Here is a 24,425-nt window from a genome sequence, read left to right on the forward strand (position 1 = left end):
TTTGTAGTACATAAACAAAATAATAATAAACGAAAAATAAAATTCATTCATAATAAAATATAAATAAAAGTTATATTATAAAAAATAACATTCATTATAAACCATGAGAAGGATGAAATTATTTATGTTGAAACGACAGATAATCATAATTTGGTTCCCTGGTTATTAATTTTAATCTGAGATGCGGTTCCACACCCAAAGGCTGTTCTTTTTTTTGACTTAATGTCTACAAATGCTGAAAAAGCAACTTCACATAGATATGAAGTTGAAAAAGGCAATGTATTTCAGGAATTTCTCTGTTAAAACTGGAACCACATGTTGCATTTGCAACCTAAATGATGTTTAAGTACACTCCTTATATTTATTTTGCAAGAATCCGTCTGAATTGAACAACAATTGCTCTTCTTCCGTATGCGATAAACCTTCTAGCATGGATGTTGCAATAATGCTTGTTGCACCAGGCGTAGCCATAACCCGGTGCAGCGCGTACCCCCACCAAACTCTTCCCGTACCTCAGGGGGTATGCGTACCACACTTTGGGAAACACTGCTCTAGAGCAAGCGGGTAGCACAGCCGATATTATTTAAGTAATGTTTAAGCATACTAGGTACACATGTCCAGCATGGTCGCTGTTCACTTCCAATCCGCCAGTCGCTGATGACACGCTCAACGGTTACCGCCACTATGCCTCCAATTTAATAAAAACTAGGAGAAACTCTACAAATATATCGCCGTGTATTGTGAAATTATGTAAAAATATTTATATGAAGAAGAAAAAGAGCCTATGGGACTAATTTCCATTCGCCTCCTTCGGCCCCCCCCAATAATAAATCCTGGGTGCGCCACTGTGCATAGCTGCAGTAGGTTAGTAGGTACTTAACTAATTTACTCTATTTATTATGAGAAATTTAATTTAGACGTATTTATGTTAGCTTATTTGTTTTAATTAATATTCTAACTGGAAGGATCTCGTCTTGCATGTTTATTTATGGGAAATTTAATATTCGTTGCAGTAAAAATATAATATCGTGAATCGTGGGGGCACCGGGCAACACTTAATTAATCATTCGTTCATAGACCACAATCGCCGATCGTGGTTGTCGGATGTCAGAAATTGAATTATTAGTCGATAGGTACATACAATAGTTCGCGTACTTACAATCGTTGTTTTTACAAATCAAGATTATAATAGTGGTAGTTCTTAATTAAGCCTTACAACTCCAACGAGAACTGAATACTGTTTTAATAACCGAGTGAATAATTGTTTGTAAGTGATCCTTTGTGACATTTTGCAAGCTAAAGTTTAGTGAGTGTGCGATGACCTCTGTTTTGTTCATCGACTAAAACGATCAAGGATACATTTTTCTCAGGAAATGCCCTCTATAAATAGCACGATTACTGTGTAAACTATTCAATTTATTATTTCAAATCTAACTTCATTTTAAGATCTTGAAAAGGTGGATTCATTTGTGATGAATTCACCTTATAAAATGATGTAAGTCCCCCTGTCATTTGCGTATTTTCTGTTTCTATTTTTAAATTAATTTGTACGCAAAAACATTGTGGGTGCATGTCAAATAAAAAAAAACAGTAATCATCATTGCCCACTTCAATTCTTTGCAAATTCAAATGTATATACAGAGGTATTTTCATCAGTGGGTATAATACATATTTTATTATTGTATTGTGTACTTGTACAATCGATCAGCTGTCAAAATAAGAAATTTGACAATCCGCAATTTTGTGGAATTGTTTGTCAATATTATTCTTGGAATAGTGAATCACAATCAATTAACTGTTATGTAGCTACATGTCCTGTTTAGAAGCTAATAATAATTGATTGCAAAAACATTTATTTTCTAAGCACTAATTTACATCTAGGTACTTAAAATTTTATATTAATAATAATTAGTGTATGACAGATATCTTTACAGTCCACAGGGCGAATTCCAAATTTAATAAAAGTACAATTTTCAAATGAACCAATAATAATAATGGTATCTTCTCTAGTATTTACATAATTCTGTAAACAAAAGTACTTTTTTTATTAGTTGCAATTTTTAAATTTATATAAACGATTTTAGGACTGAGTATATTTTTTAATAACATCACATGATACAGTGTAGGTATCTGTATTTTGAATAAGTTATTATGAATGATTGGAAACCTGAGTACCGATGGGGTACAAGTAACAACTAAGTAGTTAAAAATTTACATTAGTACACATATCACATTGCTACATGTGGTGAATAGACAATACATAGTTTCTACACTTATAGCGCCTGTACACGTACATGGATTTTCTTGCACCAATAGTGTGTATTTTAAACAATTGCGATAATAACTGTTTACACGTAAAAGTGCTGACTGTCTCTCCAATCTCATTCTTCAAGCGTAAGCGAGACGCTATGTTGTCATCGTATGGTGCTATTTGACAGATTCGGACAAGTTCATAGATAATCAGTAGACGTCAAAATATTCTGTGCGGTGTATTTCGTATTTCTTCTGGCGGGTTCGCCACTGTCGTTCTACTGCGCATGCGCACTCATCATGCAAAAACCTATTATTGTGTGAAAATTCAGAAGCTTCACTGTTACGTTAAGATATGAATTTTATTTATTTGTAGATATTATGGTATAAAAATGAATTTATTAAAAAATTTTGGCGCCCCAGGTTGGAAACCGCTGCCTTACAGGGAACATTGATTACATGGTAACAGAGGTTAAATTTAATATGAATCAACGCATCTATTCTATACACAAGACTGATATCGGCGGTTATTGAGGGTAGTTTATCATATGTTTGTATGTATTGAGGTATTATAATTGTTAGTTAGCTGTCTAAACAGTCAAAACTGTCTATCTCGCTCTAAAAGTTAGCACAGCCAAGAGGGGTGCTGTTAAAACATAGCACTTATTGTAACAATTTCAACCAACTTACTGTAAAAATTATAATACCTTATTCAAAAATATGAAAAACCACCCTCAATAGCCGCCGATAGCGACCGATAGCAGTCTTGTGTATAGAATAGATGCGCAAATCATGAAACTAACCACATAATATAAAGTATTCTGAGTTTAAATGATAAGTACTACTACAAAAATCAATCATTTTCAACAAATTTAGATGGATAAATTTATCATTATCTGAAGTAGGTACTTATTGTCATCCCCAATTAGGTAGTTTGGATTATTGAGGTTCTATCTGTGGTGAAAACTTATTTAAAACCTACCTTTACTTTGCCAACAACCAATAATTCCAGATTGTATGGAAAAATAGGTGTTGTGAAGCCGTACCGGAAAAATAAAAAAAGTGCATTTCAAAAGAAATGATTTTATGATGGTAACGGAATGCAGGCGTCAAGTCAAATAAGAGTGCATGTTGTCTCTTTTTAGTAAAATATCAATTTAAAAAGAGTTAAATAAGTATAATACTTTCCTAGCACTTTTTGTCAGTTAACCATGCCCTAGTTCTACCCAACAGGCAATCTTCATCACTAGGTTCCAATGTGTTCCGCTATGTTCGTAGTTTTCTAATAGTATTTAATATCACAGAATTTATTTTATGCTTGGTCTGAGGTTAGAACTATCCCAAATCTCCAGACAATATTCTATCTGTTCAAAAATAATAAGTTGGTAACTAATTTCCGTTTTAAACAATCATTACTTTGGGTAAGTAACGTGCTGTACATTTTAATAATAATATATTGCTTATAATTGTGGTTTTTTTTCAGTTACTGATTAAAATAAAACAAATAATCATTAAAACAAAATCGACATTCACTTCCTTTCAATGGTGATAACAGTTTCCATTGCAAATATGAATAAAAATTAATAAAATGGTGCGCTTTCATATCTCGATTTTACATGTATCCTTGTTTGTGATTTAAGGCATTCTTATATGTATTCTTACATCTCTATTGTACCGATATTTTTTCTAGTGATTGATGAGTATTATCTCAAAGCATCATGTCATTCTTCGAGGCAAGCAGCAATCCTCGTCTGACAAACACTTAATAATCCAACGTGCCTGCAAATAGTCATAGTGAGTCTTTGACAAGACAATCAATCCGCAATGGCCTTCGTGTGGACACGGCTGCAGCGAGTCAATAAACGCGCAGCAAAGTTCCAGTACACCGCTTCCTATCATCGAATAGATTTGGAGACATCTGCAAAATGGTGAGTAATATCCTTCATATTATCTTGGCTACAATTTTATAGAGCTGTGTGTAGTGCTACGGACAATATCGGGAGTCAGGGGTGTAGAATTATACCTGAAAGCCCTGAAAAGTTCATAGTTCCCCAAATCACCGTTATGATGTCCGTAGCCAAATTTTATAAAATATTTTTTTTTATTTAATGAATAGTTTTTAAATAAGATTTGAGAATATAACATAATGAAACATGTTGACATTTGTTGACAAAAATACATTAAATTATTACAAGTTACAAGTACAAGACAAGAATTTGTTAGAGATTCTTGATGCTGGCTAGTAAACAAGGTATGTACGTATTGATTCCTTGATTCAAACCACAAAAGCCAGTCGCCAATAATTATTGCGAAAATTATAAAGTGATTCGTTTGATTAGGCTGCAGGTGACTATATTGGTTATGCATTTGGACAGAATCCAATGGATACAGGTTCGAGTCCTGCCCGGTGATGTATATTTTTTTTAATATGTATATTTCTAAGGTGTTTCCAAATTATGTGTTATAATTTTGGTTGGTTTTCGACGTCACATCGCACCGTGAGTGTAAAACCAACGCATCTACAAATTTTTCAATTTCAAGATTAAATGCAAAACAACTGCAAAAGTCGTGAACCTGATAATGTAAAAGTGAAGTAACTAAAAGAGCATGCAATATAATGTAGATATAAACCAAGTATTATGTTTTTTTTTTAGAAACTCTATTTCTCCTAACAAAATGAAGACTTCAAACCCTAATATATCCAAAATATGTCTCTTGCAGATGCCTTGGTTTTACACTCACGGTGCGACATTTCTAGAACCCCAGTCCCTCTAACCTCATCGTCACAAATCATCACATTATATCATGGCCTCTCCCTCCCCATATGGCATGATATTATACATGGACGACCCCTTAGTTTTTTTTTTTTTTTTAAACCATGTCCGATCCTAAAAAGATCATATGGGCGAGCCTCCACAGAGTGGTGGTTGTTATTAACAGATTTTTGTTTTTACTAGAAATGGATGTTAGCCACTTGCTCAATCTAATAGTCCAAACACTCATTGAAAAACTACATGTGTTTTTTTTTTGTTGCCAAACCCGGGATTTGAACCCAAAACCAAGGACGTTATAGGCCCCTTGGATTAAGAATTAATTAAATATAATATATATACTTAATAATATGAGTATTATATCGAGCAATTCAAATTTGATGAAAACCGCATACAAGACCTGAATCTCATAAAATGCAGATAATAAACGCTCATCCTGTTCTTATGAATGTTAATCTACGCCCAAATGCTTCCTTATCTATTTGTATGCAAACTTTTCATTTTACACTTCTCTTTCTACAGTTTTATTAACAGAACTAATATCAGCCTATGTTAAATGGTGTCAGAAATATCAATTCAAATGACAATACTGTTTCAGTATTATCAATTATTGTTAATCTGAGTTGATCATAATATTATGTTTTATCTCTAACACTCGAGATATTATCTTTACTTAGTTACTACACTCACTAAGTGAATGTGATAGGTATAATCAAGATATAATATTTAATATGGAAAATTTATCTACACTATGTGTATAATAATATAAATGCACTGTAGCTTATTATGCAACGATTTTTGTAGTTTTTTACACTGATGATATCAAATTTATCATTGGTCTTCACACATCCGGCCGCCATTTGTATGCAGCTTTATTTTTTCAGATTAAGTGGGTATTACTAATGAACAATATTTAAACTTGATAATGAATTTTATTTGCATGGTTATGTAAAAAAATGGGGTTTCCGTCGTTCCAAGTTCTCTAATAATGCCAAGATTTTCATAGTTTTCACTGTACTTTTAAATGAAATGAGTGAATAATGTTAAGGTACATAAAGATACAGCAAAACCTTGGATTGCGAGTGTTTTGCAAGACGAGTAGTACATGTACATTTTGTATGCCAAGCGTCACTTGATCACAACTGAGCGAATGGTTCTTCTCTCTCTCTCTCTCTCGCTGAAAAATTCTCAAAATGGATAGAACCCTTGTTGCACAAAAAGAAAAAGACTAATGTGCCAACCTCATGAGTGGCCTTTCACCCGGGGACTCCGAGTTCTCTCTCGGTAAGGTCACTATATTTATGGGATTTTCTCAATGCCTGTGTGTTTGTGATTATTTCTCTTCTATTTACACTACTGTCATTTGCCCTCATGGCCTGTTGTATTTACTTATATTATTAGATCATTTAGTGCTGACGCGACTGGGGCGTTTTACATTAGTTGGCCATTAGATATAATTAACATGATATTTAAATGTGGTCATTAAATATAAATTAACAGGTCAGCAGTGATTGTGTTAATTTAATAGCAGATAGCAGTGAGTCCATTAGTCACAGTGAAAGTTGTCCTACACAATAATTAATAAATTCGATTACTAAAATTAATAAAAATATAAAATCATATTTTATAATAATCATTTTTATATAAGAATTTTTGAGTTTTGGAATGAATCATCTTGAGTTTTAGAGTAGTTCACTTTAATATACTAGTGCTTTTTGGATTACAAACATGTATCAGGAACGAATTATGCTCGCAACCGAAGGTCTGACTATATCTATTATTATTTAATCCAGTTCCAGCAATTCCACAGAAAGCAGGCAATTTACATGTACACAGTTATTAAGTAAATATTTTTAAAGGAGGCAAGAGAACAAAACAGTTCTGCTCAATCACTATAATAGCGATTCATAGTTTTGCACAGTAGAACATTCTGTAGTATAAAGTTAAAGATAAAAACAATGTCATAGATAGTTTGCTGGTTACATTTCACAGAATCTGATCTTAATATGAATATTCAATAGAAGTTTAGCAGTTTTATCTTATAAATGAGACATGTAAAGGTATTGTAATGTCCAGAATTCTCTCACTTCTTTTCTGGCACTACAGTCTGAATTGGAGCTTCACCGTCTCGAACAGAATCCTTCGCTCTACTTTCCCAGTCGATCACTCCTAATCTCAATACTCCACAGCAAACCCAAAAATATTTTAAGAATAATGTAGTGATGTGAACCACCACCAAACTTCTCATCTTTCCTCTTGACGACCCTCCATCTACATCTCCTGGTCATCCCCAAACACGGCGGTCTCATCCCCCCAACAACGGGACTCCGCGAAAATAATATTCATGTTTATAATAACATTATTTTTTTCAGGAAACCAAACAAGTTAAGTGTGGTGTGGTCAAGAAGATCTCGGCGAGTTGTTGCGGATCCTCTCGACTGGGAACCTTCCATGAAGGAGCCTTTGAAGTAAGTGAAAGCCTAATGGCATTATCATCAGTCATAGTTGATTCCCTGCCATGCAAATGCCTCCCCCCCAGAAAACATAGCTTTTCGTTGCTACATAATAATATTATATCCTTCAAATTTAAACTATTTGTTAATAGAGCATCTTCAATAATCACCATGTGAATTTTGTCCAGCGATTATCCACTCACTGAAGCTCATGTCCAATCCATCAAAATCCAAATAATTTAGAGACCTCTTCATACCATGTACTCTTATTTACTCCTTTGATTCACCTGCCTTATGCTCAACTTGCACCCTTCCATGCCATACTACGTTACACTTAAACAATATATAATGGGAAATAATTTATTGTATGAACAAATAGAGTACATTGTCCAATAATTGCACTTTATCAAGTGGTATCTGTGCTATTTTTAAACCCATTTAGGCTATCTCGAATGCCATCAATAAGAGTGTTGTCTGTTTTTGTATGCTCACCTACATACAATGTCGGTAAAGGAATAACATAATATCCACCTCTTGAATAGTTAATATAAACCCATATTATATTCAAGTTCACTTTATTATTATATATTATAACGCATTATATTTGATTAACTATTTTCTTTTATTCGATGAATAATTCACAACATTTAAGAATGTAGCATTCTTTATTTTGAATTGTCCTGTCAGGCGTTGTATTTTTTTCAAAGATTTTTTTAGTACTTATGTGTTATGTTTATGTTATGAAATTATGTATGTTAGGTATAAAAAGCAACGGCACATGCACCTATGAAACAAACATTATTTCCATGTATGGCGTGAATATGTTGATAAGTCTAAAAACGTCAATTCTCAGGGCAGCTATTTGTACATTAGGGTTTCTGTGGTAAATCAGATTATACGTTCTTGTATGTTTTAAAATCCTAGTAAAATGTTTATAAATTCTCAATTACCACAGAAAACCATTCTTACAAATAGCTGCCCTGAGAATTAATTGATCTCTTTAGACTCAAAAGTCACGCCATACACCGATTTATGCATTCATCATTTTAGTGTTTATATAAAAAAAAAAAAATCATGTACTAGTGAATATATTTGATGAAATTCATTTAATATTTATTTTCTTATTTTTCATACTGAACATAATTATTGAGGTTATCTGTTCTGTCTGAAGAGATGAGCCACTTAAATAATATTATCACAGCAGTGTTTATATATTATTTTATTAAAAGTTTATTGAAATGCAATAAACACTACAGCAAACCATTTTTGTGAGCAAGTATTACACCAAGATATAGGTCAGAGGCCACTTAGCAAGTATTCAATTTCTCTCTGTCCCATATTATAAATTACGTATGCACATAATATCTCACTACTTCAAATCAATTATTTATGTGTGCTGTGATTGCCTTGTACACTGTTTGAAAAAAGTTTGTATCTGTGAACATGGCAAAATTAACAAATTAAACTCGGTACAGTGGTGTAGTCAAAATCTAGCCTGCCTCTAAATCTGTGGGTTGCGACTTTGAATACCGCGGCTATGTTGTCTTTTTTTTAATGTGTATTTCGACCAATGGGTTGGGCAAATGATGAACAATTATTCCTTGGAAAGAAGTGTATCTGGTGATTAACTACCACAGAAAGAAACTTAATCAAATACTTAGCTTTTAAAATAATAATTACTACACTCCAGTAACTAGATTAATTAATACAAAAATAACTTGTGATGAATCATTTTTTTGAAATAGGAAATATTCAAAAGCTGTCATGTCAATAATATACTCAACTATTCCACATTTTATCAACTTTTTGTCAAGACTTTTTATACCTCTATATAGGTACTTTTTAACAATCAGTGATCCATTCGTTATTGCCACAAAAATACTATTTTTGTTTGTGCAAGATAGTAAACCCCGTGCCATGCTTTTGTATTATATAGTCTATTTTCTTTTATTATTAATAGTATTCTCTTTAGTAGTGGTGAGCGTAGGCGTCAGTGGCATGCGATCCATAGATGCTGCGGATGCGTGCATGCTTGAAATACTTATTATATGACCATTAAATAAATTTAAATTTTTTGTAAAAGGCATACAAATGAGAAAATATTATAGAAAAAATATTTACTGTATGACAGTGACGAAGACTTCATACTAGGCGATTATTTAAAGCCTACCTTCTTAAGAAAAATATTTTTTAATTGCATAATGACATATTATTTATACAATCACTTGATTATTTTGTATTCTATAAAAATAATTTTATTTGCCAACGACTTGTCGTATATGTAGTAATGTATTATACAGATTACAAAACAATCTGCAAAGGTTTAAAAAAATATACATACATATCTCAGATCATTTGCCAAGGAATGGTGATATTTTTTCGTATGGACTTTACGTCACGTAACCTCAGCCAGTCTATCGAATTGTATGAAATATGGTAGGCTCCTATCGCCAAAACCTACGCGTATAATATTGCTGTCATGACTGCACTTTGTTCAAATTAATTAATAATTATTCATTAGTTGTAACATCGTATTATCTTATTACTAATAAGTATGCCTAATAAGTCTCGTAAGTATGCCTGACAAGTGTGCTCATTCTCTCAGATCTCCACAGCCTACCTCTTTCCAAAAGTCACCTTTGCCACTACAGTATGGTTACTTTGTGTGAAATGATTCATTTTATTCTGTTCATTTCATTGGGTAATTGAGACAACTATAATAATTTTACTTCATTTTATACAAAACAAGTTTGTTGATTAACATAGAATTAAGTGTGCCCGGATAATTAAAAAATAATATATTTTTATGTGTATAGATAAGATGTTCAAATAATAAATATTTTTAATAGGTTTGATAAACGAAACCATTTATTTTGAAAAGCATTTCCGATCTCAAAAGTCACAGCACGCCACTGGTTATTATGTATGTGTTCATGTGTTATTTAAATATAATGTATGCAGACAATCAAGAGTTATTGTTATGATTTTTACCAGCTTGTTGTCTCTGCTTGTCTCAACAAATTTATTTGTCAATCATTCTAGTCATTCATATGAATAGATTTTATTTGCCAGTACTTAATGCATTTCATTTGACTATTATATCAATGGTCTAATATTTCTTCCTCGGTTAAAATTAATATAGAAATCTATTCGATGAAATTCATTTTAATTTTAATATAGTTATAAGATTATTGCAGTCATGAATCACTGTGAATAGAATAAACCTTTATGGTGAGTTTCCTTTTGTGCAGTTGTTTTCAAACTTATTCATTTCACGGCACCCTTTGTGTATAGATAAAAAAAATTTATGGCATCCTGAATACTTCCGCATTGGTGATTTTTTTTCTCTATTGACAAACCTTTTTTAATCTTCAGAGCAGCCTATCGAAAAAATTTCCTTCAAAAACAAGGTCCGTAGATCAAATGTTTTTTTCTCACATACAATTCATCGTGGCAATATATGGCCAACAATAATTTAATTTTTCCAAATTTCAAATTTATAGTACATACTACTACTGTACATTGTATGCGGTTTAAAATTATAGTACAAATATTAATTTTATGAGAAGTCTTATCGGATTTCAAATCCGCGTGTAATGTCTGCGATAAGGGAAGAGCAGTATGCTGCGTTTGAATTTTGTTATTGGCTGAAGTTAACAGACATATCTATCACTGTGACCGTGTATCAGCGAATTGAATTAAGATGAATGATAACTTTGATTTTTTAGAGGAAATGTTATATGGGCGGTCCCTGACAATCACACAATTGCAGTCACTCTCTTCCGAGACCAGAGAACCAACGAACTTGAGGATAAAGACTGGATATTTATTCTCGAAGATGTGAGTTATAAAAGCATTTTTATCCTCAGCTATCAATTTATTGAATGCAACGACTCAAATACAAGAATATATTGTCCTCTTAGTCAAAAAGCCTTTAACAAATCCTGTACAAGTAATTTTGCATATTCTAATCTCATTGTGTTCATTATTCATCTGCAAACACTTATATACTAATATAATATACTTATTCCAATTCACGATTATGGATGGTATTTTAAGGTAACCTAACGATTGTGCATCAATAATATTTATTATTTGAACATTGACCAGGTATCGTCAACGGGTAGAAGAAGACGTATCGCTCAGGCTGCTGTCAACCTACGGCCCCTGGCCTCCATAGGGCCCTCACAGAAGTGCTTGTCACTGCAGCTGCGGCCCACCACAGCAAAGGTTTGTCTATTAATACTTAATATGTTTATAAATCTTCTAGATTCAAATTTTCGTGAAATATAATTATTTTACATAATGCATTATGAAGGTGATATTATTTAATAATCGGACTTTTTTCCTTATTTGCAGATTGTCTCTGCGTCTCTGGAGGTTACAATAAGCTCTGTCCTACTCAGGGAAGGAAGCGCGGCGTAAGTATTTTTTCTTTGCATTAACAATTAATGGTTATCATAATAAGTATTTTAATTTAATTAAATTAAAACTTTCCAATTCATTTGCTATTCTAGTTTACTTATAAAATAATGTCATGTTTAATTAGTTTGTTTAATATATTATAAAGAGTAACACACTTAAATATTTATCGATTATTTATATACTACACTTGGATATACGTAGAGCTTGAAAATGCAGAAATTCGAAACACTATAATATTACAATACTCCATCAGTTTGAACTACTGTTGTTACTTTTTAGCGATGAAGATATGCAGTCTATGGCTTCCATGATGTCCGTGAATAACAACTCGGACATCGGACATCTGGAAGATTTTGAAGAAGATGACTGCAGCTTGTCAGAGAACTCGGCCAGCCTGAAACAGGTTTGTATTCATTATCTATTCACTTTTATATTAACCTATTGAAAGTGTTACGGCTTTCAGAATGTATTTTGTCGTTAAAACTAAATAATCTTAAAATAAATCTTCTTTTCTACAACCATAATGACGTCATGGTTGTGATTTTGTTGCTCAGTATGTAGTTTAAAGGACGATAACGTGTGTCGGGCTATAGATTTTCATATTGTACTGAAATGGTTAAAGAATATGTCATTGAATATCACCGCTAAAAGGTTTGCAGCCCTGATATAATTGTAAGACTATGGTAATTCTAACTATCAAAAAAAATTTACTAGATTATTATAATTGTTAGTAAAGATTATAATATTTAAATTACATTTGAAATGTGATTAATCCAGAATGCTATTTGGGAGGAGAAACAGGTTAGGAGACATAATATTTATTAAATCATCCATTTTTTCATCAGATTCAACTACTTTTTATCACTCCATACTAGTGCATACACACATTTGTAACATTTGATATTCGTCACTGAATGCAATTTACTTACTCGATTATTTTTATTCATTTTGCCATTTATAATTATTAATTTAATAATATTTCTCTCTGAAAAAATATTTTTAAATAATCTTGCATAAAAAGATTCATTCTAACATGATTTGTTCACGTCCATAGATGCTTGACCTGACACAGCAAATGGATATGATGACATCCAGCCTTGCCAACACGCCTGGCAGCTGCGCGTCGCTCGCTTCCACTCCCATTGCGCCGATCCCTTACGACCTGCCGACATCGGACGACCATCAAACCAATTACCAACAGCACCTGGCCAGAAAAACAATGCAGCGCCTCGAAGATTCTAACGATTATGGAAATCCGTTCAACGATCCACCGCCACCCTCGTTGGGGGCAACTAACAAACCCCCCGGAAATTTCATCTCATTGTCATTGCATAAGGATTACTCTTCAAAGCGAGATAATCTGAAACCGCTTGAATTAAAGACGAATTTGAATGATTATAAATATTCAGGTATTTATTTCGTTCTCTTTTTTACTCCATTTGTCTCCAAAGACACAGAACACCGTCTCTAAAACGGTGCCTAAATGTTTAAAATTTAGACTGAAAAAACTATCAATAGTGATGATTAATTTAACCGCAAGTCATTTTGCATTCCAGATTAATTTATAACGAACATCACACTAATATCTTGTCAGAAACTGCAATAATTTCAACACAGCTCTAGCTTCACCCAATCACTCGATATTTTTTATGAATGGATTGATTGTATTGTTATATTAATTACTATCTATGTACATTGACTATTTCAAACACGAAGGATGTCCAAATTGTACCGAAACCAAAAAATCCATGTAATCCATGTATAATCCATCAATTATGATGCAAATGTAGCCATAACTACCTGTGAAAGGTCAGTCCATGTCATTTATTGTACATAGATGGGCAGCTAAAAGCACGAAACCATAATCATGGTAATTATTTAGAATTTTGAAATGAACAATCACAAAAAATCACCTACATAATATGTAAATAATACCGAAAAGTCAAAACAGTTGCAAAGGACGTGCCAATGTACAGAATAATCATTTTTCTATGGCTACTTATTAAATCACACTAAAAATGTTGTGGAATTGCCATCAACTGCTCTACTATAAAAATAATCATAATACTCCTTGTAGTAAAGTTATAGTTCCAACTCTTTGCTACCAATACTTTTCTTTTAAGCTGGGAAAAACTTATATAAACCTTTGTGTGGGAAATCGCGAGCCTAATACTACAAGGTTCTAAGTGCTCATCTTTGACAAAACAAACCCAACAATGAAGTAGTATTCTAAACTGCCTAAGTGTTACTTTTGTTTCACCAAAAACAAACACTTGACACCTTATAGTTCTCCACTCGCGAAATGTGTAAGGTAATTAGTGTTATCATTTTTTTTTTATCAACATGCAGTAAAGTCAGCTTAATTTTGTATGGTATTGCAAATGAACAATAGTATCAGGTTTCCACAATGCCTTGGACTTGACCCTGTGTTTTGGTGCATTGCTGAAGTACCGATTGATTTTATTTTTTCTAGGTGATGTTGCCAGCGAATCAGTTACACCCATCGTAGACGTAAGCAATCGTGACCCCCAATCACTGTTGACTGTGCGAAGATCATCGTCAGGTGACGAAGGAAAGGAAGTGACTCCCGCCCAAGATCTTCTGGAATGGTGCAGAGAGGTGACCAAGGACTACAAGGACTGCGATGTCACCGATCTCTCCGGTAGTTGGACCGATGGCGTCGCCTTCTGTGCAATCATCCATCACTTCAGGCCTGATATAATGTATGTTGAATTTTACATTTTTTGAAATTTTAATACTAGGTTCAATGATTTGGGCGGGTAACAAGGATGCAATGTTATACATTGTCAGCGATGGCAACTAGGGCTTGCAATACTAGGAACCTGGTCAATTCTGGCTTTGAAAATGTTGCAATCCTAGGATTTTGAGAACAACCCAATCAAAAAGAAAAATACCATTAATCTTCTAACTTTCATACAAAAGGAGGATCGGAAATATATCTATAACAATAAAACTTCAATCAAGAACATGCTAAGTACTAAATGTGAAAATTCTTGTGTATTTTTTTGTTAGTATAAACTATAAATTCATAATGAGTCAATACCAGACAAAAATAAATGTGCAAAATTTCACTGTGCTTAGTCTAATTCCGGGATTAAAAATTCTCTCCAGGATTGCAATCTTGCATAGTGATCAGAGATAATATAGAGATTAGCCCAGTCTTCTTATGCAATACCACTATAAATATATAAAGAATTGAATAAAAATTGTAGTCTTATCTTGCAGTGAAATGTCATCAGTCACACGAGCAGAGCCTGAAGAAAATATTAAGCGTGCGTTGAGAGCGTCGTCACAGCTCGGTGTTCCTGGAATATTACACTCCAGTGAATTTCGCAGCTCTCGAGGACCCGATAGACTTGCGTTACTTACGTATCTGCATCAACTTAGGGCACTTTTTACGCATAGTCAATTGAGAGTAGATAGAATAGGTTAGTACATACTTATGATGACTTATCATTTTTTCCTACTTATTAGTATACTACTTAGGTATACATCATAATACATGCAAAATGTACTCTTTTCTTGTTGGGATTACAATTTTTCAATTTACCTCCGTCAATTAACAACTTGACAATTTCTATCTCAGGTCAAACGGCAGAAGAATCCTCATATACGATTGGTCGTTTTAATACTGATAAAGACACTGACATATCAGTTGAACTTTTCTCTCAAGAAATACTCTCAATGCGACAGAAAAGGATGGAAGCTCAACCCGCCACTAACAGAACATCTTTGAGGTTAATATAACATTAAATAATCACACTGTTGTATCTTTTATACATACAAACTGCAATTTATTTTTTCACCTTTCCTCAGCTCTCAAGAGTCAGTTGACTCTCAGCATTCCCAGGACAGGTCATCGGCGACGTTGCCGAATAAAACGGGGCATAATACCAATTCTCCAGATAGAACGTCACTTACTGGACTTGAAGCCAACTTACAGAAGGATAAGTCTCCCATCGGGGGCATGAGAGACGTCAAAGGGATGATTTTAGCATCCAAGAGCATCCTCGGCAAGGTCTTGTCTCCAACAAAAGAAAAACTGTCCAATATGCGATCACCATTTGATAGGTTAGTCATAGTATTTAAACTAAATACAGTGAAAACCCGATTTTATGTGCCCAGAATTCACGCCTTCCCGCTATTTGCAGTCTTGTTTCTTAGTACATTTAATTCCCAGTTTTACATTTTTATTTCCCACAATTTACGTCTGAAATATTCAAAATTTTATTTATTTGAGCACATTCAATTCAATGAGTGCATGGCGTATATGCTTGTTAGCGTTTTTATTTATAGACATGTCTGCAGTCCCCAAGACAAACGTTAAAATGAAAAATCAGGGTTTCACTGTATCAATTGGTTTTTTTACTAATTTTAAATTAATACTTTTTACTAAGAAAAACATATGACAAGCTTGAGTAATGACAAGCTTGAGTAATGACATACATTCTTTTCTACTGGTATTTTTCTGACTGCCTCCACTGTAAATAGCATGCAGCTATAAAAAGCATTTTCATTTCATTATTTTTCTGTAAACGCCTGGAACATTTGTGAAATTTAAATATTGCCATAATTAATTATGTAGTAGTACTACTCTATAATAAATACATATAATAAAATTAGAAAACCAGGAATGTATGCATTATTTTAATTTTGACGCTGAAACTGATAGTTTTATTTAGAACACCTAATATCTGGTGAATATAATATAATATCTTTATGTATATAATATTATATTATCATTGTTTTGAACAGGTTCAGAGAACAATCCGTTGAATCCAAAAATCCACCAAAACCTACCGAAACTGAATCCAAAAATCTCAGAAAAGAACCCAATCCAAGGATTTCTGATTCAATTCCGCAAGCAATGGTTACTCCGACAGTCCGAGAGGCGTGGCCCGTCAAGCTGATGACCAGAAAGCAATTGACTGATCCGTTTGCGTCTGACGAAGAAGACGATGATGTGCAAGACATTCTGACAGTCCGCCTTGATGACAGTAAGCTTTTGTTTGTTTGTTCCCCATCATTCCCTCCGCATATCTACGAGTGGTTTTGTTTGAAATCGATATGATTAATTTGTATTTATTTTAGGTAAATCAAAACAGCCTACTTTAGAAATGAAAGAAGAAAAGGTGGCAGAAAACAAAACTGAAGAAATAAACCATCCGCTTGGTCCAATGCCAATCAACAAAGAAAGAGACCCGTCCCAATCACCCCTCTCCCCAATGGAATGCCTCCCCAAGCCCACTCAGGTATTTATAAGACTATTTTGCTGACAGGGTTCATGTTTTCTTAGTGCTTTGTTTATTTCTTTTTTGTGGTTTTCTTTGTAAACGTCTTTTTGTGGTTTTTTTTTTTCGTTTTTGATTTCATTAAATTCATTATTATTGAGTGACGTGAAATAATTTTAGATAATCGACTATCTCAATTTTTATACAGTCCGGTGAAATCTCCATATGCATATTAATATATTAATATTGTATAAATTAATAAAAAATTAAATGTTTTTCTATCATGAAACATGATCAATGATTTAAAACCAAGTGGTGGTGATTATGTATATGAGATTTCATCTTATTCGTCTAATATTTTGATTAAATTTAGTTGATAACATCACGAAATGCCAGTAATAATTATGCTTGCTACAACATAATATCTAGCATAAAAATAAATATTTTTTTATCAAAGTACTTAATTTTTTCATTAGTGTTTTTTACACATTAGCAAAATAAATTAATGTATTTTTCGATGACTTCACAATAAACAACAAGGTGAAACAGCTACCCACTCAAATAAGCAGTCATCTTTTATTTAATTTTCATTGTATATAACAGGGATGACTATGACACTTAGTAACACATAGTTCGAACTCTGTATGCACAAGTTTACTGATTTACCACCTACTTTAAAAGAATGGATCTCATTACCCAATGAAAAAGTTAGCAGATCGCGATTTTGACCATCTTTGCGTTAAATGCGAACAATTATTTTCATCAATTTACTACTATTTCAAAACAAAAATTTATTGCCGACTCGGTAATGATTTGGCTGAAACATGTGTAGGTTTCTCTTATAAGCCGTGTCTTCAATTTGTTATCTTCATGAAGTCTCAAATATATCAACATCAGACAAACATAATTATTATACAAATATTTCATTAAATTGTAAAAAAATATTTTTCAGTATTACGTGTGTAAATTTAGAAAATATAATATGGCATCTACTTATTCTTTTTTGGTAAGTTTATAACAAACTTTTGTGTAAAAACATTTAGTTTTTTGGTACAGTATTTTGATTTTTATTACATATACCTACTTAATATGATTTATCTGACACAAGAGTATTTTTTTAAGATTTTTGCATGTAATTTGTCACTTGTAGAAAAGAGTTAGCCATCCCTGGTATATAATGTAGGTACTTAATTAATGTGATACATTGGGTATGTATCCGAAGACAAATGATTTATATATCACCCTGTTCATTGTAGACCAATTTGTATTATTTTTCATTTGCATTTTTTAAAACTTTAACTTAGTTATTAATCACCCGTACAGAGACCCCAATTTAATTTTAAATATTATACATATTTTTATTAGTGATTCCCAATGAATCCTAGAATCACCACAACATTAAAATAGTCTGCATATCCTCATTGTTTTGGAATACATCATAGATTTCACTCACCGCAAAATCATCCCCAATGCTTATGTTATGACCCATTTTATAAAAAAAATACATGGAAATTCGTTAGTTCACTAAATACAAAGGAAGTTCAGCAATCAACCAATGAATTGGGAGGTTCTAAATTTATTTATATATGCATTTTTTTTATTATTCATACTAAAAACTTAAGATCAACAAAATTCCATGTGTTCTATATTATAAAATGATGATCATTTTGGTTTTGCTAGCCACATACTAAAATTTACCAACCCATAGAGAAACCTAGTAGTTTCTTAGTTGAAAATTTAAACAATCAAAACCGACCGGAAAGTTTGTATCCCTTGCCCTTATCATATTGTAAAAAAAAACTGGAATGAATTCCTGGATCCCCCAATCAGCAACTGCTCTCCCGCCATGATGAGCTGAAAGAGCGAGCGAGACAGCTACTGGAAGCTGCCAGACGGGAGGCGAGAGAAAAGGATGCTGCTATTTCCGATAGCTCTGCCCCCTCAGATCTAACAGCCAATAGCAACAACTCGGTAAAGGAACAAAATGGCGGTAGTGTTACCAGCCCACATAAGGTTTGAATTTAGAATGATTTTTTTTTTTGTATCTTGCGACTGTTGTGTGGTCTCGCTTTTCATCCAGGCGCTAAGCAGATTAGCTGACATATTATTTGTTTGTTTCAAACACCATACCATATAGTTTTTTTATATATATAATATAAATCGCAATTTGTCCTCGACCGGGGGCCAGCAATGTCCATATTGTTCTGCTTATTAGCTTATGTTCTGTCAGTTTGGTCGAGTTGAAAATGTTATCAAAATAAAGGTATTGTAATATTTTTTTAAATGCATTTAAAATTAGTTTTCAATTTGATATTATAACTAGAAACACAGGAATGTTCAGTTGTATTTTAAGATTAAATCAAATTCTGTAAGTATTATTTAATTTAAATCAATATCATTTATTAATACTATCAACCGAAGGTACTTGATGGAATTTGAATTTTAATTCTAATGGATTTAAGTTTTGTACTATTCCATTTAGGTCATTTTTGGCGACCGAGGTTTTGCCTTTCGGCATCTTCAGACGCCGTGTACACTCACCAACGGTAAATACACACTGACAACGAACACTCTTTAACTCTAGTTTATATAATAAATCAATACAATAAAGTAGGTAAAAACTCCATTACTTACCTATCAAGCCAAAGGTCACAAAAAATACAACAAACAAATTATGAATAGTTGAAGTGTCAGTAATATTTCGAGATATGAATTTTGGAATCACATTATTTTTAATACAACTTTTATTAAACCGCAAATTTTGACACGCAACGCGAAACCGAAAGGCGAAACCCGGGTCGCAAAAAACGACCTAAATGGAATAGTACAAAACTTAAATCCATTAGAATTTAAATTCAAATTCCATCAAGTACCTTCGGTCGATAGTATTAATATAAATATTGCTAGTACGGCAAGATTGATTGAATTATACAGTAAGTTACTTTTAAAATTTCGCGTTGCGTGTCAAAATTTGTGGTTTAATAAAAGTTGTATTAAAAATAATGTCATTCCAAAATTCGTATCTCCAAATATTACAGATACTACAACTATTCATAGTTTGTTTGTTGTATTTTTTGTGACATTTGACTTGATTGGTAGGTAATGCAGTTTTTACCTACTTTATTGTATTGATTTATTATATAAGCTAGAGTTAAAGAGTGTTCGTTGTCAGTCTGTGTATACCTTTGGTGAGTGTACACGGCGCCTGAAGATGCCGAAAGGCGAAACCCAGGTTGCAAAAAAACGACCTAAATGGAATAGTACAAAACTTAAATACATTAGAATTGCAATATCATTTATTTTGTAGAATTATTTTTTTTATTATAAATACATAATTAAAATCATATTGTATAAAATTAAAATTGCTTCAACTTTTCTTTGTCAACCATTGTTTACACATACTTGTATTAAAGTTAATTTGTTGTATTATATAGAGTGCGGAGGACGCTAGACAAGCGCAACTGAGAGAAAGAGCAAGAAAACTAATTGCTGATGCCAGAGCTGGACTAGTTAACAGGTACTACTTTAATTTATTTAAATTCCACAAGACACAATATCTTATCGCTTTCATTCCTGTAAATGTTTTAATTACAAATCTGTAATTTTTATTCCAGCCCCACATCGCCAGGAAGTCGAGGAGGGACTGTAGAAATATTGACGGCGGCACAGGCACTAGCTGAACAACAAATGGCCACTGGTAATTGCACATTAATTCATAATATTACAAACCCTCAGGGATCACATAACAAATGAACAGATCCGAGAAATTTTTGTCATGTTGAGGATGTGGTCAGACGGGAATAAAACGAAGAAAAATCTAGAACGCTTTGTGAAAAAGATGTGTTCAAACATTGTGTTACACGGAGGACTCGCTGGCTGTTGTTTTTCCGGTAGACCTCCCAAAACATGGATAGTCAACCGGAGACTCAAAACTCTCAAGAATCCGAATAAAAACAATTCTAATATTTTATAATATTATGTAATTTTTATCTACACTACAGATTTTACATTCAATTCTCAACCTTCGATGATTTAATATTCTCAATAAAATCAAAAAATAATAATATACATATACCTATATTTCCTTCAATCCTCTCATGTCTTCTGTTGTTTATTGTTTATAGGCATGACAAATTCAACAATCAGCGGCTCTTTAGACAACAGTCCGGCTAGAAGTATACATTCAGAGAGCAATACCAATTCCGACTCTGAAAATAATATACTCAAGAGAGGAGGTAAGACATGTGCATTTGATCAATTTGTCAATTTTTATATTCTACATAAGTTAAATAATTAATAATATGTAATCTTCTTTTTCTCACAGAATCTCCTGAGAATAACGGCAACATTACACCGCTTAGGCGAAGTTTTGAAGGTGGAGTTAACAAGTCAAGTTCTCCGCTGCAATCGTTTGCAAATATTGATAGAAAGAGTCCTAATAAAGAATCATTTATCACAAGAGGGGTGAGTTTATTGTGAAATGTTCTTTAAATTAATTGATACCTCCAAAGTTGCCATCGTAATATTGTGTATTTTATTTATTTTTTTAGTTTGGCAAGGACATGAATAACTATATCCTCGGTGAAATGGAGGCTTTGGAAAGAGAACAAACTGCCGTCGACCAGCAGGCTGCCGTGTTGGAAAAAGAGTTGAGAGCTGTTATGGAAAGCGGACAATCTGAAGCCGTTAGTTGAATATTTTTTAACCTTATAAAATGAATAATATAATTGTATAAATTCTACATATTTATTGGCATAGTTGATAGAGTGCTCATTTCTGAAACCACAGATGTGGATTTGATCCTGCATCTGACAAAAGTACATATTATTTTCAATAATATTCTGAACAAGAAAGCAATATGTTGGGCAATGATAACAACCATTTTTCCTGTTGATATAACTGCTGAGAATATCCTGGATAGAATACAGAAGCAATAACTTGAGACTGCACAGGCTGTACATTGGCGAGATACGATTCTTTAGACATACTGTTCAGTGTTCACCATGGCCTTGAAACTCGAAAAATAACTTGTTTTAAGCAATGTACCTGATAAAAAGGGCAGATGGCGAACACCGATGACATGGAGTGACCAAGTAAAGGTATTCACAGGAAAATCGATAGCATCGGAAGTTTGAGAAGGCTGATCCAGATTTCCGTTAGTGATCATGACTCTCAGTTGCGACGATGAAGAGAGAATATAGCAGGGATGGGCATACAGGAGGTCAATGAAAGCCACATTCTGAATTTCCATATATATGAAGAGCCACACCATGCCTCACGTAGTATTAAATACCCAAATTCAAATTTAATTACATTTCTACACAAATCTTAATTGCTATACATATATAGAAAACTCGTGAAAATATTTATTTTTATCAAGAGATATTGGGACCCGCACTTAACCCAACAAAGAGCCGCATTTGCCCACGTTTTTGAATATAGCATCTCTATGGAGGCCCATATGCTCTGCTGTTGACCAAAAATGTTGAAATCCAAAAAATCTACTTCAGTTGTCTAATTGTATAATTGTACATTTTATTGTTTTAGGAGGAGAATGCTTTGATGGCTCGGTGGTTTACACTAGTAAACAAAAAGAATGCTCTATTGCGAAGACAAATGCAACTTAATATACTGTGAGTTACGTCTTTTTACTTTGTACCATTTTTGTAAAATAAATCTTGTTTATTTTAACTTTTATCGATCTATCATCAATTTTATGACATGTTTTCCATGAAAGCATTTCATGAAGCAAAGGAAATTAACTGTTGTTTTATTAAAGTATGTACAGAACAAAAATTAAGCAATTGAGTGAATAATAATCGAACTGTCCCAAATACAAACACCTTAAAATATTATAAGCAATTTTTAGCAAATCAAGCTTCAACCCTTGTATATTTATATTCTAGCAAACAAGAGAGCGAATTGGAGCAACGCCATGCAGCAGTTGACGGAGAACTTCGAGAGCTATTAGGAGTGGAAGAATGGAGGAAGTCTGAAGGCCAAAGAGGAAAAGAAGCCACTCTGCTTTTAGAACTTCTCACTGTTGTTAATGCTAGAGATCAACTTGTACATCACATGCACGAACATGAACAGGCGTAAGTAATTCAATACATGGTTTTTAAAATATCTATTTTTTGTTCATTTTCATCTGATGTGAATGAAGACAATTTTTGTTGTGTATAAATGTTCATTTATTGGAGGTAATGTTTCAATGTTTTTTTCTTTTTGATTTCAGAATTGAAGACGACGATGAAATAGAAAGAAATCTCTCAAACGTGGAACTGCAACGCAAAAACAACTGTTCTATACAGTGAACGTTTGCAAAAGACTTCTGAAAATGTTTTGAGACATGTACACATTCACTATTTCCCCTTTTTCCACGTGAAAAGGTTAACCTAATGGAATTTTGTAAAATGATATACTAAAAAATTGATACTTCATCTGAACTGTGCTACTTATCCAACCGTCGAGTCAAGGAGCTACTTACATTCTACTTGGTATTTTACTCTACTCTATATCATTATCTTATTGACTTTGGATATTTCAGTACACTTACTAAAGGTAAAGAAAGAAAGAAGTACTACTTTATCAAAACAACTTACTCAATATTATTGTCTCATTGGCCAGTAGTGTCTAAATTGAACACACTTAATCGAAATTAAAAAGCTGTACAAACAGAAGTACATATTATTATATTGTAAAAGGGAGATTGACGAATATTTATGTCTATTTATTAGCCGGGGATAATTTTACCCAAATTGATTGGTTCTGTTTGTTGATTAGTATAGATAAACTTTTCAAATTTCAAATAATGGGATCGAACAGTAATCTTTACTCCCAATTTAGGTCAAAAATTAAACGTTTACCAATATAGATTTAATCACATGTGTAATAATGATTGTCTTCAGATTTTCATGAAGGTTTCTATTTCAAATGCTATGTAATGTAACGTGTTGAGTATTTTAACAGTGTATATTGTTCTAGTTAGCATTCTAAATCAGTACTCATACTGATCGAAATGTGAAATTTTAATGTGATCGGTGAGTATCGAATATAGCGTACATAATATACATTATAAAATTAAATGAAAATGGGGTAAATCATTGTCATTCATTGTCTATTTGTAATTATTTATGTTTATTCTGAAAATATGGCCAAAAATCAACGTAAATCCATAACAGTATTACATGTTTGAATATGTATACTTATTGTAATTTTGTTTCAAGTGTTTTCAGTTTAAACTGCCCCATTCCACAAATTAATAAAGTACATTT

General features: G+C 32.8%; 1 protein-coding gene across 2 annotated transcripts; it reads left to right on the forward strand.

The window, feature by feature from the left end:
* The first annotated feature begins 1,065 nt into the window (after nt 1-1,065).
* Nucleotides 1,066-24,000, forward strand: Ehbp1 (Eps15 homology domain containing protein-binding protein 1). Of its 2 annotated transcripts, XM_085953689.1 has the most exons (23): nt 1,066-1,267; nt 3,941-4,178; nt 7,394-7,489; nt 11,203-11,314; nt 11,585-11,704; nt 11,834-11,895; nt 12,179-12,302; nt 12,954-13,308; nt 14,373-14,622; nt 15,146-15,348; nt 15,507-15,657; nt 15,737-15,991; nt 16,676-16,917; nt 17,012-17,172; nt 18,982-19,164; nt 20,586-20,668; nt 20,766-20,848; nt 21,276-21,386; nt 21,476-21,615; nt 21,702-21,836; nt 22,699-22,784; nt 23,058-23,246; nt 23,387-23,805. In XM_085953689.1, exons 2-23 carry the CDS (start codon nt 4,075-4,077, stop codon nt 23,463-23,465), a joined length of 3,324 nt encoding a protein of 1,107 aa, XP_085809815.1. In that variant the 5' UTR covers nt 1,066-1,267; nt 3,941-4,074; the 3' UTR covers nt 23,466-23,805. The 2 variants fall into 2 exon arrangements, with proteins under 2 accessions (XP_085809815.1, XP_085809816.1); XM_085953690.1 differs by lacking the exon at nt 18,982-19,164 and having other exon boundaries at nt 23,387-24,000.
* The last annotated feature ends 425 nt before the right edge of the window (nt 24,001-24,425 follow it).

Source organism: Rhyacophila brunnea, unplaced genomic scaffold (genome assembly GCF_057557595.1).
Source record: "Rhyacophila brunnea isolate RB1 unplaced genomic scaffold, BYU_Rbru_1.0 scaffold_4, whole genome shotgun sequence".
NCBI lineage: Eukaryota > Metazoa > Arthropoda > Insecta > Trichoptera > Rhyacophilidae > Rhyacophila > Rhyacophila brunnea.